Genomic DNA, 18,685 nt, shown 5'->3' on the forward strand with positions numbered 1-18,685 from the left:
ATATGCCAGTAGAGGCCGCCCGTGACCAAGGAAGGATTATAACTTTAATAATTATTGCGGCTAGATGTGAGATAGCTAGAGGCTGGCGTTTGAGTTCGGTCCCTGCCATAGCCGATCTCAAGTCTCGATTGACCAAGCTCTACTCATTACAAGCACAGATAATCTATAGGCAGAAGAAACAGATGAAATGGCGGCAGCTGAAAACATGGCTGGATTCACCCGAGGAGGACGAGAGCTGACTTACCAATCCCATATATAGTATCAGCCTCTTGGCCTATGCATTAGTGTCCCTTAGTGGGGTCGTCTGTAGGCATTCCCGCTTGTTGCTTTTCTCTTCTATTCTCATGTCTCAGCTGCCTGGTATGCATATGGGGGGGGGGGGAGGGTTGGTTTCATGAAGTACAGAATGGTCATTATCCATTGCTTTATGGCTGGAAATAGCTCATAGCTACACAGCTGGGTGTTCTCACCCTTGAAGATTGTTGTATAACTGCTATTAAGCTTTGTTGCCTGTATTGTTGTTTGTTACTTTGTCTTACGGATCTTATAGTCGCTGTAAAATGTGATGTACAAAATTTCAATAAAATATAAATTACAAAAAAAAAAAAAAAGGGTTGGATAAGTTCCTGGAAAAGAAGTCCTTAAACTGCTATTAATCAATAGGGAATAGCCACTGCTTGTTGGCAGCATTAGTAGCATGGGATCTGTTTAATGTTTGGGTACTTGCCAGGTGACTTGGATTGGCCACTGTTGGAAACAGGATGCTGGACTTGATGGACCCGTGGTCTGACCCAGTATGCCATATCTATGTTCTTATGTTATGAGCTCTGACCCCACCATAGAGCTCTTCTTCTGATAGACCAGAAATAGGGTGCCTTGCTGGAAGCATTGACCCAGTACGGACAGTCGAGTTGTGGAAATCGTCTGCATAGCTATGCATCTTACATACCGTAAGAGATCAGGAAATTATCAAAAGTGAAGTGAAAAGGATTTGTAATACTATGTTTTGCAGCTTGTGAGACATACCCTTTAAAATTCAGGAGACTACCACACTCCCAGATAAGAGAGACCTCCTTGATTTTAATGTTATGCATAGACAAGTTTATATATAATCAGCTTATATCTATGTTGCCTTCATCTCAAAGTGCTTTGTAAACAGAAGGGGGTGAGCCACTCCAATGGCAGAAAGGGGCAGCAATCTTTTTTGCTTTATCATCATTTACATATATTTTATTTTTGCTTTTAGATCTGATTATGCCCACCTGCTGAGGGTCATCTCCAGAAGTTCTCTTGCTGAATTGGAAGCAAAGCTGTATTTAATGCTTCTGGTGTTGTGAGGCTGGCCTCCCGTCATGTCGACAGAAGTAGAAACCAGTGTTAACACCCAGCCCAGCTTGCCTGCACTAAGGGCGCCAACAAAGAAAGAGAAAAAGAAAGGTATGAGATCATTCTTTCTGTCTGAGTTCTCCTGGCACCTAAGACATGTTCCCCATTTTATATATGAACAAAATACTGAATACATCTGGCCCTTTTGATATTTACTTATGTATTGTAACTAACATGTCTAGCATTCAGGTTATTACATGCCTGGCTCAGAATATTAATCTCCCTTAATTATGTACCATGTGTAGTTACCTTGCAAAACTGAATAATGTTTACAGTACGATGGGGCATATCTTGAGAAGAAAGTGCTGTTTGCAGCTTCTTTGAATTTTAAGATGTAGTATGAGAGAGAAACCTCTCGGATGTGTAAAAGTGTTTTAATTGTAAAGCAAAAAGCACAAGCTGAACTCGCCTCGTATTCCTGCCAGCAAATTATAAAAGCCCAAATATTTTGTCTTATTTTCTGAATTCACAATCATACTGTAGCATTGTCTCCCCGTGCCTCATCTGTACTTGTAGATAAGGAGCAGGTCCTGCTAGCTGGGATAGTTTGAGGGGGAGGTGGGTTACTAGGAAGGGATGGGCTGTCCATGTGTTCACCCAGATAAGTTCCCCTGTCGCCTCACACAGACCACGGAGAAGTCGATATTCAAAGGTTTGGTCCAGGTAAAAATTTTTATTTCAGCCTACCTGGACCAAAATCAAGAACAGAATACTTTCCATTCCCTCGCACTCCCACTCGGTCTGCTGCAAAATATTGTCCAGGTAACTTTTTTTTTTTCCCCCTAGATATAATTTAGCTGGATAAAGAGAGGCAATCCTGGCGTCATTCTAGAGGTGTGGCTAAATTTGAGTTGGTGAATCAGAAAGTTTATTTTTATTGTGACTTTGATTTGCTTTTGAAATAGCTTTGTAAAAAACAATTCTAGGTATAATAACTGACATGGCAGTGTTTTACTAGTGCTGGCGCTATCCTACCGTATTAAGTAAATGCTGGGGGGGGGGTTTTCTTGCCATTTTATTTGAGCAGGAGGGTGTTATCTTGCACACTAGGCCCCTCACCCCACATCCCCATGTTCTTCCTGAAGTTCACAAGCCAAACTGCCCGGTTTGGATAGAGTAGTAATGACAGTTTCCAGTAACTTCTCACATCAAAAATAGTCCAATAAGATCCAGGCTCTCACTACATAGTTTTTAAGTTAAAGAGCATCTCTAAACAACACTTTAGTTTTTCTTCACGATTATTTTACATAATACATTATTACTTCAAGAAACTTGAGCCAGCAGATCTTCTTTACTTAATAAGGATCATCATAACGCCCTGCGGACACTTCAGGTTTCGGCATTTTCACCTCTATCCAGTCATAAAGAATTGTCAGTCCTGGTGCTTATTAAATACATTTTTTTTTCTATTTTTTGAATGCTTATAAAACATAAGAATAATAGCTACTTCCCATATTCGTTGCCCGACCTGCTACCTTTTTCGAACCACTGCTTCAGGGACTTCTTATTTATTACTTTCCAAAACGCTATTTGTAAAATTCTTGTGTTGGCACCTTATTCACTGCTTGTCTGCCTTTCTATTGCTGGACGCTTAACGCAGGCAAATGGCTTTTGAAAATTGCTGCAGTAGTATATTATGCTTATGTCCGCAAGTCCTTTGAAAATTCACTTTAAGTCTCTCAGAATGTATTTGCCAAAAGTTGCTGAAGACACCCAAGAGCCCCAAACCATGGAGGCAGGATTAGAGCTGAAGTGAGTGGGCAGTGCTTTGCCCTTGTTTAAGCTACATACTTTCTTTTTCTTGTGAAACTTTTACTCAAATTTATATCCTTGCAGGTTTAAATTAAGTATGTGTGTATATGTGTATAATATTTTTCCCCTCTTTTTCTTCAGTCTGTTGTGGTTGCTTAGAATCTGCCACTGGGAAGTTGATCCTTAGTCTTTATCACCCACCCCAGTGCCTCTCTTCTATATATACATTTCCCAGATTTGCGGTGGGTGGGGTTTCCTTTCCTATAAGCATCCTTAGTAGCATAAAGCCATACCTGTATTTAAATTCCCCTTGCCCTCTTAAAGGTTAGTTGAATACTTGTGTATGCTGAGTTCAGACAGAGCTCCAATACAACACTTATAGTTGTTTAAAACTTTTTAGTCCCTGAGAATAAATAACACATGCAGTAGGTAGACAGCAGTCTAGCCGTGAGATGTGGCTATAGTCTTTTGCACTGAGTACTGTATGCATAGTTATCTTTCATTTGGAGAGAAGCTGTATGTGTGCACCTGTTGCAAGCAGCTCCCAGCACTGATAGAACAAGTACTGTTTCTGGAAGCTAGACTGAGTGACCTGGGGGAGCTGAGGCTGACAGAGGAATATAGAGGAGATCTTTAGAGACATAGTAGAGCAGTCCTGCCTCAATTCTGGAAGCCTTAGAGGAACAATGTAAACAGGAAAGAAGGCATCATTTATCAGTAGCAGAAAGTGGCTGGGATCTTCTCTCCAGGAGATACATTGTCCTCTCATACCATGGTTGCATCTTCAGGGATATGTATATATAGTGGCTGGCAGCTATGAGTATCACTTGGTAATTTGTCTGCCTGGGGCAAATGTAGCAGACCTCATGCACTGCCTAGATAGGATCTTAGAGTGCTAGGGAGAAGCTGGCTGTCATGGTCTATGTGGGTACCAATGACATAGGAAAGAGATGCAGGCTAAATTTAAGCTGCTAGATAGGAAACTAAAACTCAGAACCTCCAGGGTAGAATTCTCAGAAGGACTTCCAGACGCAAGCTGGAATCTGGAGTCTCAATGTGTAGATAAAATAATGGTACAGGGAAAAGGGCTTAAGATTTATTAGAAACCAGGGACCATTTTGGGAAGGGAGAGTCTATTCTGGTGGGATGGACTGTACTTTTACTGGCTATATGCAAATATCAGAAGTCTAAGCAATGTGAGGCGAGTGTATGGCCTTAGATGTAGATATACACATAATGGACATCATAGACTAGATGGAAAAAGGGCAACCAATCAGACACGGTGATCGTAGGGTACAAAATATATTAAAATGACAGAGTAGATTGAAAAGGTAGCAAGGTGGCATTTATGTCATAGCATCAAGAAAGGTACAAATCCTGCAGAAAACATACTTCTTTGGAATCTCTATGGATAGAAATCCCATATGTGATAGGGAAGAGTATAGCAGTGGGAGTTTACTACCATCCACCTGACCAGGATGGGGAAACAGATTGTGAAATGCTGCCAAACATGGAAAAACAATAATGGGAGATTTTAATTACCTCAGTATTGACCGGATATGTGTCTCATCATGGCATATCGGGGTGCTTAAGTTCCTCAATGCCATAAATGATTGCTTCATGAAGCAATTGGTCATAGAAACAATGATATCTAGTACTCAGTGAAATGTAGGATCTAGTGCAAATGGTGGAGCTGGTTGGTATTAATGACTGAAATGCAGTCAAAATTGAGATAATCACTGGAAGAGCAATAAAAAAAATAAAACTACTGTGATAACATAGGGAAACTATAATAACATGAAAAGACTAGTTAGAAATTAAAAAGAGAAAACAGGTTTAAAAGTCGGCACAAAGTATAGTGACAGTTTAAAGGTAAAACAAAACAAAAAATGGGACCAAATTGCCAACCTCTTAAAAAAAAAAAAATAAAAAAAAAAATCCTGCAACACACAATCATATATGAAGTGTGGAAATAAAGTGTCAGCAAGCCTGATGGCGTGTCATGCACAAAAAGTCCTAAGATCTCCCAATCTAATCAATCACCCACCTTAAATGAAAGGTATTTTTCAGATTTTTTTAAAGCAAATAAAACCAAACATTCACAAGTGTTATCTCATATGGTTTTGTGTTGACCAGATTTTTTTTTTTTTTTAGAAGTGGAAATTTGGTCCCATTTTTTATTTTGTTTGGTCTGTTGACAGTTCATTTTGGTGTTGACAGTTTAAAAGTAACATCTTGGAAGCTCAGATAAAAGGCATTCCACAAATTAAAAAAAAAGATCAAAAGAAGAACAAGTTTTGGTCACAGTGGCTAAATAGGGCTGTGAAAGAAGCTCTTAAAGCCAAAAATGCATGCTTTGGAAAATGAGAAGATCTAATGAGGAAAATAGGAAGTCACATAAACTGACAAGTTAGATGTAAAACAGTGATAAAGCAGGCCAAGAGAGAATTTGAGAATAGACTTATCAAGTAATCAAAAATTAATAATAAAACCTGTTAGGGAATCATTTGTGCTGTTAAATGACCAGAACATTAGAATGGCACTGAGGGAGGATAAGGCCATAGCAGAAAAACTAAATGAATTATTTGCTTCCATCTTTACTACAGAAGATGCTGGAGACATATCCACATTGAAACCTTTGGGGTAGATTTTAATAAAATAAGCAAGCACACGGACGCGTAATTTTATAACATGACTAGACTGAACATACTTTCTGACTTCCTTAATGCCTTATTATCATCATATATTTATTCTCATTGCTTTAGTATATAATTTGATCTTACTATTTGTTTATCTTATAGGCTTTTTATCATTGCATCTTTATTATCATATGTGTTTCTCTTGATTTGATATTGTTTAAGAGTCATTCTAATCCCCACGTGGCTCACACTTTTTCAGTTGTCATTATTTACCTTTGTGTTTGATCCCTTATTCCCAGTTCCATGTCACCCTGTTCTATGTAATGCTATTTGCATCTTTTGTGTTTTCATTGTAAACCGATATGATATGTAAACTTTCTACATGAATGTCGGTATATAAAAGTCCAAAATAAATTAATAAATAAATGTGCATGCTGGCGCGCGCGTGTTAGAAAATCCGGGGTGGTGCACACAAGGGGAGGTAGAATTAAGCAAATTCTTGTGGCGACAAGATCAGGGCTCCCGCAGTTCCCTCCCAGTCCGCTCAATTTAGGAGCAGATTGGGCGGGAACTTTTCTATCCCCTGCTCTAACCTCCCTTCCCCTCTCCTCCTCACCCTCTAAAACACTTTTTTTTTTTTTTTTTTTTTTTTTTTAACATTTTATTTCGCCAGTTACTTCAGTTTACATGGAACATTACTTCAGGGCTTGACCTAAAGTAACTTACGTGCGCCGGCAGCCGAGACATAATAACATGCCATACTGGGTCAGACCAAGGGCCCATCAAACCCAGCATCCTGTTTCCAACAGTGGCCAATCCAGGCCATAAGAACCTGGCAAGTACCCAAAAACTAAGTCTATTCCATGTTTTTTGAAAATAGGCTCAGTGTGCATAAGGCCCGGCCACACGCCTAAAGGCCGAATTTTACATGCAGGGGGCATTTAAAATCCGGCCGTTTCTTTGTAGATGACTTCTTTCAGTTCTTCTGAATCATCAAAGTAAACCTTGAAGAGATGCTGGAGCAAATTGACTAACTAATAAATCACTGAGACCTGATGATATTCACCCCAGGGTTCTGAAGGAGCTCAAATATGAAATTGCAAACCGTTGCTAGTTATCTGTAACATATCATGCCAGTCTGCTTCTGGCTACCCTCCAGTCATGTTTTGCAATTTTCAAAAAGTGATTCAAGGCTGATGCTGGTCACTTTAGACTGAGCTTGATGTTAGTGCTGGATAAAATGCTGGAAACTATTGTTAAGGAAATTATTAAACATGTAGAGGCCATTATTCAGTAGGCCATTTAGTGGACAATTTATATAGCTAAAGTTAGCTCGTTATCTTGTCCCAATATTCAGCAGGATTAACATCCTGCTGAATATAAAAGCTTAAAGTTATCTGGCTACATGTAGCTGGATAACAAAAAAAAACAAAAAAACCCCATAACCAGCTATATTTGAAAATAGCCAGGTAGGTTTTTACGTATTCAGCCTTGTGTGGCCAGATAACTTTAAAGATATCCAGCTAAGTAGCGCTGTCATTGAAGAAAACAACAAATAAATGGGCCCGAGGGCCATCCCCTTCCTCCCCCCCAAAATATCATATAAAGGCCATGTCAGGCCATGCCGTCCTCACCCCCAAATCCTTTAAATATTACCAAGACCACCGTCCTGGTGTTTCCTAATATCAAGCATCAGTCTGCCCTCTCCCTTCTTTCCCTCCCACCCATCTGCAAGGATTAACAACATTGCAGCCCCCCTCCCCCCAATACCTTATATTTTATTGCTGGGAGCAAGGGATCTTCTGCCCTGCTACTGGCGCCTCTACACTGCCCTAAGAGAGGCGGTGCTGGAAGTGTAAGCTTAATTAAGGGCTCACGTCCATGACAGATTGCTGAGGCCATGAACTCGGTGGACTCATCCCTGACAAGCTGTCTCTGAATTGGCTTTCCAGGTCCAGCAACAGCAGGACCATTTGAACTGCATGACAGGCGCATACTCCAAGGTCTTGCACCTCATATGGATTCCCTGTGTGTCCATGGGGCCTCACCCGCGGTCCAGCATCCAGGACTTATGCCACATTTGCCACCACCTCCCAGGCCGATAGAGGCTTCTCGATGGCATTTCAGGCTAACATCCAAATTTCAGCGTCGTCTTGCTTCCTTCCCTGAAGAGCCCATGCAGCTTGGCAGGGCCAGGCTCACTGAAGAAGAAAAGCAGAAATGCTGGCAGCTCAACCTCTGCCTCTACTGTACGCTTCAGGGGAACTTGCTGGTCGTTGTCCCGAGAAGGTGGGATACTTCCAAGCCTAGAGTTGGTTGGAGAGGCAACCTTAGGCTGGCTTTCATCCTCTCCTCAATGACTTGTGCTAAACTGCCTCACTTCCGAAGATACAAAAGTACACACTAAAGTGTTCCTGGACTACAATACCGGGGTAATTTCATTGTTGAAGCACTGGTATGCCAGTATAACCTCCCTGTGGTAACCCTAGAGAAGCCAGTCGCCATCTCCTCGGTTTACAAAGAACCCCTCCCTGGCCAGCTATCCTTGATTACCTTGCTGATCACACATTAGATTGGGGCTCCTGTTCAGGGAGCGCAGTACTCTCTACATCTTAGCCAAGAAAGTCAGCTTACCCTGGCTGGTGCAGCACAATCCCACCATTGTGTGTAGGCTCTTCAAATTGGCTGCTGGGGCCATCCTGTCTGCAACAATGGCATACTCTGGTCTTCCCCACCTGTGTCATTGGCCTGAACCTTGGCTATGGCCCTTCTGGTTCTTCCCCCTCAATATGCAGCATTTGCAGACATCTGCAAGAAGCACAAAGAGACACTTCCACCCCGTAGGTCCTACAGCTGTCCTATCAACCTGCTCCCAGGGAAGATGCCTCCGAGGGGCAGGGTCCACTTGCTATCTGCCCCTGAAACAGCAGCTGGGACAGCGTACATCAGAGAACCTGGAGCGAGGGTTCATCTACCCTTCTTCCTTCCCAGCTGGGGCTAGCTTTTTTTCGTTGGGAGGAAGGTTGGATCCTTCTTATCCTGCACCAGTCTCAGGGGACTCAATGCCATAAACCACAAGAACAGATATCAGTTGCACTTAATAATGGACCTCTTCGTCTGTTTGCACAGTGTGTAAGCTGGACCTCAGAGGAGCTTACAATCTCTTCCGGATCCATTAAGTGGACAAATGGAAGACTGCATTCAATACCTGCGATGAACGTTATGAATATCTTGTAATGCTATTCAGCCTTTGCAATGCCCCCATTGTCTTCCAACACATGGTTAATGAAATCTTCAGAAACTTCCTCTACTCTCACGTCCTAATATACTTAGATGACATTCTCATTTTTTAAAATTCCTTGGCTCAGCACCGCATACATGTTAAACAAGTGCTTCAAAGGCTCTGAGAGAACCATCTATATGCCAAACTCGAGAAATGTACCTTCAAGCAAGGGGAGTTACCCTTCTTGGGCTATATTATCTCCCACCGCAGACTGTGTATGGACATGGAAAAAGTAAAAGCTATTCAGGATAGGCCTCAGCCAGTCAGACTTATAAGAGCAAGTCCACCTGTTGTCATGAGCCTAGTGGATTTGTGTACTAGGCTGTGTCAACCACACCACAGTGCAAGGGCTCACATCCGTGACATTTGGCTACATTAGCCAGATAACTCAACCCCTCCCTGGAACACCCTGAAATGCCCCTTTTTTATCCTACTTGTGAGTTATCAGTCTAATTGGGTTTTGACTATTGTAAGCATGCTAGGGCTAGGGAACATTCTATGAAACTGATATTGAGCAAGTCACTTCTCCCCCGTTGCTTCATGCACAAAATTAGAGGATAACTTTCAAAGGTACTCATGTTACTGCATGTGTGCGTTTAACTGGACCCTCAAAGATTTATCCTAGTATTTTATACTGTGTTGCAGAAACTGCACAGTTTGAGTACCTTTGGAGCATATGTTTCAGAACATGCACACGTATACTTCCAGTACAATGAAAGTGCTTGCTTTTCCTACCTGTTTGATAAACATATGTCAAATACTGCTTATACAGTATTTTAGGTGTGTAAAAACAATTAGAGCATGCATGCATAAAAGCAGATATTTTAAAACATACATGGATATACCATTTTGAAACTACTTTCTTGCATGTCTACTGAAATCATCGCTTGGCCAATACCTCCGCCAGTTCATTTTCAGTTCACCTGTACTCTGTAGCATTTCATTCTGAACCCCCAGAAGTTTACCAAGATCTCCCACCCAAAAATTGCAGACAACAGATAAGTCCAGTTTCAATTGTGCTAGTCAAATAGCAGATGTAAAAATGCGTGAATACGTTAGATAACTTATATGCGAGTATCTCTTATAAAATAGCAACTTCCATGCGTACCTCTTGACTCTACCCTGGAATGCACCTAGTCCACTCCATTTTTGCACCAATAAACATGCGCGAAACCAAAAATACACATGTATAGTTGATGTTTTTAAAATATAAATTGCATGTACATGAATAGAGGTTACTTGTGTGCATATATGCTAATTTTCCATGCATAACCTCCTTTGAAAATAACTCATCAGATTATAATCCCTCTGGGGATAGGGTAATAACTACAGTACCTGAATATAATCTGCTTTAAAGTATCACAAAAGGTAGACATTAAAAAAAAAAAAAAGTTGCAGATTTAAAACAAACTGGAGTAAGTATTTTTTTTTTCACTCTGCGCACAATTAAGCTATGGAATTTGTTGCCAGAGGATGTGGTCAAGGCAAATAGCATTGCTGAGTTTAAAAGGGATTTGGACAAGTTCCTGAAAGAAAAGCCCATAAAAAAATTATTAGTAAGGTAGACTTGAGAGGAAAGCCACCACGCAACAAGGAATGAATCTTCTCTTTGAGATCTGCCAGGTACTTTCTAGATTGGCCACTGTCAGAGACAGGCTGCTGAATTTGATGGACCTTTGGTCTGACCTAGCATGGCACTTCTCATGTTCTTATGTATACAGAAATGAGGCAGTTTAATGCATTCTGTGGTTTGGAGCAGGGCAGGCCTGAGATGTTTCACAATGTACTCATTTGCATCCAATTCACTGGTATTCTGTTTCCGAAACAGGCCCTTTTTTGACTTTGAATAGCAAATGTTTTTATACATAAGCATTCCAGAATATCTATTCTGCTCTGATTGCTTTCTGGTGGTGAAATGGGTGAATTGATTCCTTTCAGGTGAACATTCAAAGGACTTACTCATGTAAGTGTAACACACTATTGTAGCAATTTTCAAAAGCCTTTTACCACATTAACTGCACTTAACACAGGTAAAATCTATTGATAATTCAGTGCCATATATCAAGGGTTGCTAACTCTGCTCCATGAGAGCCACAAACAGGCCAGGTTTTCAGGACATCCACAATGAATATGCATGCGATAGATTTGTATGTTCTGCCTCCATTGAATGGAAATCTAGGCCTGTTTGTGGCTCTCAAGAACTGGAGGTGGCCATCCCTGGCCTATATTGTAGTAATTTCAAAAGCCCACTTGCATGAGTAAAGTGCATTTACACATGTAGAACCCAGTTTTGAGCATGTTTAAAAAAAGTGTGTCTTTCAAGTGGAGGGTTCCATTTTGAAGAGGACATCTACCGAAGAAGATGCCTCGAGGCCTGGCCCTGGCTTTAGAGCTGAGGTCATGGCATTGAACCTGTGCCAAATCCTTGACCCTGGCTTTGGGCCTGGCCAAGGCCTCTGTGTCAGGTTCCAGCCTGGGCCTGGCCCTGAGGCCTCTGCCTCAGGGCCAGGCCCTGGCATTGGACCTTGCCCTGGGCCTATGCCCCAGCCTCGCAGCAGGGCCAGGCCCTCCATGCTGACCCCAGCATTGGACATGGGCCTAAGCCGAAGCCCTGATGAAGGAACCCAAACTTCAGGCCAAGTCCTAGTATTAGGTCTAGGCCAAGTTATTGAGACCTGGAGCATAGGGGTCATTCCTGGCCCCCATTAGTTCACCAGTGCAGATTTGGTAATTCAGGGGGGGGGGGGGGCAGGATTTTGGACGATGTTTATCAGGGGAACTGGAGCACACTATTTGCAAATAGTGCGCACAAAAAAAAGCAATAGAAAATGAAAACATTTCATTTTGTCTAATTTTTAAAATGACATGAAACAAATTAAGAAATGTTGTTGGCATTTCCTATTTCATTTCAAATGCATGCACATCCATAACCCATAATAGTGGTGAGACAGACTATAAAGTGGCTAAGGTATTAAAAATTGTCACAGGAAAGAGTAACTGAATGTCATCCACATAGATTTTATAATGCAAATGAAGACCAGCCGGTAACTTGCAGATGGGACTGATATAAATAATAAAAAGAGTGGCTGATGATGATCCCTGTGGAATGCCAGCTGTTGCTGGGTTCCAAGTTGAAGTCAGGGAATCACATCAGACTTCCTGCACACTCTATCTGATAATATTTTAACCAACTCCATACAGTGCCAGAGATACCAATTTGTGATAACTGCAGCAGCAGGGGATGATGATGATATAGAGTAACAAAAACTGAAGCTATGTCAAGAAGAACCAACACATACTTGGTTCCACAGTCAAAACCATGTCAAATTGTATTGAGACTGAATTTAAAGAGAGTCTTGGTACTGTGCTTCAGTCAGAATCAGAACTGATATGTATCTAATATATCATGGTCATTGAGGTATTCCTGTAATTCTTTCTGTACAATTGATTCAGTTACCTTGGACAGAAATTTTCAGGATCTTTGTGATCAAAATTCAGTTTTCTAGCAATGGACGAAATGATCCTTGCTTAAGTGCCCAACAGGAAGTGTCCTTTAATTGGTGACATCTTTACCAATGAGGCTAGTGTGTCACAGCTCTTTGGACATTTTGATGTATTTGTTGTACTGATAATATTGGAAATCTCGATTTAGTTAATGAATAGAAACGATCCCAGTTTGGTTCTGACTCGGATGTGTGAAGGGCACAACAGAATTAGAAGCAGTTGGCAAATTTGTGCACAGGTCAGAAATTTGTTTTCTGAAAAAACATTGCGAAATCATCTGGGTTCAACACGCCAACAGTAATGATGTAATTATTATGCACGAGATTTGTTAGTTTTGAAACGGTGAGAAAAAGCTCATGGGTATTACCTGCTGTATCTTGAATTCTACTATCAAAATAAACCTTTTATGTTTTTAAAATTGTATCCCTATATTGGGTCAGTTAGAGAGGATAAGATTATCTGCACCAAGGTGTGAGCCATTTTCATTCTTGTTGGCATATAACACATTTCTTATTTTTCAAGGTATCTTTCATTCTCATTTTCATTTTCCTCCGCCCGTTTAGATGGTTTTCCCTTGTTTGATGTAAACCGGTACGATAAGACTTGTCTTGAATATCGGTATAGTAAAAATTAGTAAATAAATAAATAAATTCTCTTCTGAGGAGATGCAATTTTTATTGGCGCTGATTCATCAGCTGCTTTCAGTAATGCGGTGTCCCAATGAGTTACTGCTCCAGTAATGTATGTTCGCAGCAGGGAGAGCGTTAAAGCTGGGTAAACACTGAGCTCGGAGGAGATCAATGGCAATGTGCCCTCATTTTAACAAGCCTGCCAAGGGGCTGAAAACTGAGATGTGTGGAGTTGGACATCTTACCGTCAAGGTTATTAAAAAAAAAAATCCACAATATTTCTTTACAGGTGGGAACTGAAAGGTCATCATGTAAAAAAAAAAAAACCACACAAAAAAGAAAATTTATTTAATAATATAAAGTCAAGCATATAGCCATATCTTTGCATAGGCGTTTGAATTATTTGTTCCCATCCAAGCGAGGAGAGGGCTGAGAAAAATCCTTCACAAGGCAGGGATAAGGGATTTTTGTCAACATACAGATGAAAGTTTCTCAGTACACAATGAGTGGTGATAGTTTTATTTTTATAGCAACTAAGATTTCTGTGATAGGGTTAGATTTTAGAAGCCCAGGTGGACAGTAGAAAAGGCAAATTCCCCACATTTTTGAAGCTAGTTGGCAGGCCTCATATTGGCCTGTCTGAATTAATGCTATTGGTTCTCTGTCAGCAATTAAAAGGCCACCCCTTTTTTTTTTTTCAATGAATCTGTGTTTGTAGAAAACCATAAAACTTGTTAGACGTAAATGGGTAAGAAGTACATAGGCACTCGCTCACACTCTTTCTACTTCTCACATTCACACAAGCGTTCCCTCATATCCTCTCTCTTTGTCTGTGTCTCTCTCTCTCTCTCTCACAAATTCTTACATGTGATCACATACACACACGCTCACAGGTTATCACAGTCATGCACACTGGCTCTCACTCTCTCTTACACATATACATACTCTCAGGACCTTCTCCTCTTTTCTTTGGCCACTGCAGGATCAGGTCTTCTGCAGCCCTGTAAGGACCTCTCTTTGAGCCGTGGCAGGATGGGGTTCGCCGAAGCCCTGCCTCTATTCAAAATCCCCCAGTCTCTTCAGTAATCATGTCTGTGGCAAGGTGGCACAGCCACTGCAGGAGTGTTTTGGGGGGGCACTTAATGCTGCCCTCCAGATGTTGCCACCTGAGGCAGCCGCCTCACCATGCTGCCTAATGATAGAATTATCCCTGGGTATTCCACTAATGACCTTTCTCCTTGGCAATTCTGACCCTCTGTTTCCTGTCTCTTAACCAGTTACCAATCCACAATAGGACATGGCCTCCTATCTCATGACTTTATAATTTCCTGAGGAGTCTGTCAGGGAGGACTTTGGATTTTCATAAGGCATTTGACAAATACCTTCTATCAACTGGCTCACCTTTTATCTACATGTTTTTTAATACCTTAAAAAAAAAATCTAAAAGATTGCTAAGGCAAGACTTCCCTTTGCTAAAATCATGTTGACTCTTCCCCATTTACAGTATAACTTTGAAACCTTTTCACATTACTGCATGTGCATATGGAGATTTATCCTAGTATTTTATGAACTGTATAACAGGAACTGTGCAGCTTACAAAATAACGAGCTACTTTTGCTCCAAAAGTACATCCATATGGTTTTATGTTATGTAACATATATATTTTCACTGCAATGAAAATGCTTTCTTTTTCCTACCTATTTTATCATCATTCTTGCATATATTTTAAGTGCATAAAACAATGCATGTGTAAAACCAGGAACTTTATAATGTATGCACATAAAAATACTTTATGCTCATATTTGAAATCGCTAGTTTGCCGATACCTTTGTTAATTCATCTAGACCCTCTAGCACCTTATCCTGGATCCCCCACCAGTTTAGCAGATTTTCCATCATATTATTTATTTCATTTCTTTAAAAAGGTTTTTTATACCGCTACTCATACGTTGTAGCGGTTTACAAAATGTACCAAGCACAATAAAATATATCTATGTATATACCAAATAACATGTAAAAGAGAGAATACTAAAACATATCATCAACAATTTGATATCAGTTGCTCTGCTTAATTAGCAGGTGTAAAATTGCACAAATAAGTTAGTTAATTTATATGTGAATATCTTATAAAATAGCAACTTCTGTGTGTAATTCACAACCCTGGCCTGGAAAACCTCTAAAGTACCCCTTTTTTGTGCCAGAAAATGTGCATGCAAAACTGAAAATACACATGTCCTTTTGATGTTTATAAAATAGTATGTACTTGTATAGAAGCTACTTATGCACATATATGATAATTCTCCATGCATAACCCCTTTGAAAATGTATTCATTAGCCATATCAGCCTATTTAGCAGGTGATTTTGTTTTTAAGAATGATTTTTACTATATTGCCTGGCACCAACATCAGGCTCTCACTGGTCTATAGTTTTGCGAATCATCCCTGGATTCCTTTTTCAAAATTAGTGGTATATTGACCACCTTCTGGTCTTCAGGTATATTGACAGTCTTAAACAGTAACAGGTTAGCAATTTTATATTTTAGTTCCTTATCTTTCTGCTAGACAAGTCATCAATTTAGGAACCACTATGAAAGAAGTGGCTGGAGGCAACCTTCAGTAGTTCTCTGTCTCCAGCAGAGGTGGAGTTCAACAGAACATCTCTCTTGATCTTGGACTGGGCTCGCCCTACTCCAGCACCTGGAATCGTATCATCTCTAGCTCTCAAGAGGAGATCTGGTCTTCCTCTCAGGGTTCTAGTGCAGTAGCTCGTACAGGGGGTTCCCACTGCCCTAAGGCCCCTGGCTCCTTGCCTCCCCCGAAGATTAAAGATTGATTCTGCTCTCATTCTGGTCCCTCCCACCCTGTCCCCAAAGAATGGCCTTGTGTAAGTGGCTCATTAAAGGGTTTGCCTATCGTAAAGCTGTTTGCTAAAGAAGGATAGGATAAGTCATATCAGTGTCAGCACCGTAAGAAAACAGGGAAGTTGTGATGTGAGTCTTAGATGGTGCGTTTGTAGACATTGGGAAGGGAAGGATGCGTGCAGGTGCGTTGGAAAAAATAAAGAAAGCAAAGCCCAAGCTGTAGTGCTGTCTCCAGGGCAGGCCACCCCAGCACCAAGAATATCCTGAGGGGAAGGAGGTGCTTGGCATGCAGGGGACGCTAAACCCACTCTGTGACATGGACTCTGGGAGAGAGGATCCAGCAATGCAGGCCTTTCCTGCTCCACCCGAGGAGCAATTGGAGACTTTCAGTTCTCCAGAGAAAGAGGTCAGGAAGGTACCAGATGAAGAAGAACTGCAGCAGGACAGCCCACCTAGGGGTTTTATGGCCTGAAGCCCACCCACTGTGGCTTCCTCTGATGTGAGGCCAAATCCTAAGGTAGAGGGGGGGGGGGGAAGCTCTTGGGGGAACACCTCAGGAGCCTTCTCGGCGAAATTTATCCTATGGCCTATGAAACCATGCAGGCAAATAAGAGGACCCTAGCCCCCTCCCCCCCCCCCCCAGCTTCTGCAAAGGCAAGGCAATCTATCCAGAAAAGGGCCAGATCCCGGGGATTCAGGCCCATCTTCCAGAGCTCCTACCCAGGAGTCCAAAGTGAATTCCCCTTTGACATTGGATTCAGGTCACTCCTGGGAAGAAAAGTGGTCTTCTGAGGATGAGGGGAATTCAATGATGATACACGTATTTCAAGGAGTGGAGTTGCCTACACTAATCTGATACCCTGGCGGCATTCAAGATCTCTGGCTCAAAGGATGAGAAGTTAGTTGAAGGGAACCCTATCCTTCAAGGCCTGTGCAAGCCATCTAAAGCATTCCCGTTACAACCTACCCTGGGAATGGGAAAAACCTCATGGATCCCTAAGAGGGACTAAGGCCCTTGGGAAGTTATATTCCCTCCAACATGAGACAGCCTTTCCTGAGGATCCCTAGAGTGGATGCCTCTGTTTCGGCCATTGTACACTAGACCACTATCCTAGTGGAATGTGGGACAATCCTAAAAGTCCATTAAGATAAAAAGATTGAAGCAATACTAAGGCAACTCTTTTTGACAAATGCAGTGGCCTTACAGGCTTCCATATTTGGAGGTTACATTGTTTGCGCGGTAGTAAGATGGGTGCAGCAGTTATCAGACTCTACAGATACGAGTCGGGGTGACCTTCTTGGCATACTCTTTATGGTCGCCTCAGGATGGTGCCCTTGGCAACAGCCTCGGATATAGTAGCAAGTAGACTACTATGGCTCTGAAATTGGGTGGCTGATGAACCATCAAAGTCCCGCCTAGGAAAATGACCCTTTCATGGGGGTCTCTTATTTGGAGAAGAACTTGAAAAGCACATGACAAGCCTGGGGGAATCTAAACCCCAGAGACTCCCAGAAGACAAACCACGAGCCAACACCAGAGGCCTAAGACAACACCACCTCAGGGATTACCAAAGATACAGACCCAGTGATCTCGGGACCTAGAAGATTCTAAAGGCTAGATCTCAGCCTTTTCAGGGAGTTAAGATGTCGAAGAGTATTTTCCCTGGGAAGACCAGCATTAGCTGCACGTCCCAGTGATAATCAAAGGGTCCCTCTGAAGATAACCCAGCAGGTAGCTGCCTACACTGGTTCTACTCAGTGTGGACCCCTGTTTCCTTGCATCAATGGGTCTTGGAGGTTGTTCACGAGGGATATGCCCCCGAATTAGTGAAACCAGTTCCCTGAACTTTTATAGTATCTCCACGCTTACCAGCAAAGGAAGAAGCAATAAAAGCCACCTTAGACAAATTGCAAGGCTTGCAAGCAGTAGTACCAGTATCCATCCAGAACAGTGCACAGGGATGTATTCCATATACTTCGTGGTGCCCAAGAAGGATGGTTCCTTCTACACAGTGCTAGTCCTCAAAGGTCAAAGTTGCCTCAAAATTCCACACTTTCAGATGGTATCCCTATACCTTTGCTTCCTTGCTCCTGTTTTGGATCTTCACATACTTGGTGGGTATCATCCAGCTAGAGTACAAGTTTCTGTACTTTGAGAGAGATTGATAGTGCCACCACTGGACTTAAACCATGAAACTCGTAGCACCCCTGGATGAGGTGAACATCATAAATAGGGGACCGGCTACACTGAGAGTAATGTTTTAAACTGTCTGCATTGCGGTTACTTTTACCTATGAACATTGCCCCAGTTTCCAAGAGAAGGCACCCACATATTCACTTTGAAACATGCCGCCGGCACAAAGTACCCAAGGACACTTGCCCCCTGCATTTTGCATGGGCAGAGTTTTCATAGCAAATGGCATGCACAGAATGGAAAATACAATCTCCTGTCCCGACCTAAATGTGCCTCTGGGGAATGCCACTTCTGAACGCGGCTAACAATCTGTGTTGTTCCACGGCACAGATTTATAGCTGCATTGGGTGAGGGTAGTTTCCAGCAGGCCAATTTACAGTTGTAAACCGTTATTTATCACATAAATGACTTTAAGAATTGTCTTCCCAGGCCCTGAAA

General features: G+C 41.8%; 1 protein-coding gene across 10 annotated transcripts in view; it reads left to right on the forward strand.

Moving 5' to 3' along the window:
• DAB2 (DAB adaptor protein 2) overlaps positions 1-18,685 on the forward strand; it is a 259,005-nt gene that overhangs the window by 136,129 nt on the left and 104,191 nt on the right. For all 10 annotated transcript variants that reach the window (XM_029578230.1, XM_029578240.1, XM_029578259.1 and 7 more), the window contains one exon: positions 1,247-1,437. In XM_029578230.1, coding sequence (XP_029434090.1) covers positions 1,353-1,437 — 85 coding nt within the window. In that variant the 5' untranslated portion in view covers positions 1,247-1,352. The remainder of the gene's footprint in view (positions 1-1,246; positions 1,438-18,685) is intronic.

The sequence above is a fragment of the Rhinatrema bivittatum genome, chromosome 1 (genome assembly GCF_901001135.1).
Source record: "Rhinatrema bivittatum chromosome 1, aRhiBiv1.1, whole genome shotgun sequence".
NCBI classification, from domain to species: Eukaryota; Metazoa; Chordata; class Amphibia; order Gymnophiona; family Rhinatrematidae; genus Rhinatrema; species Rhinatrema bivittatum.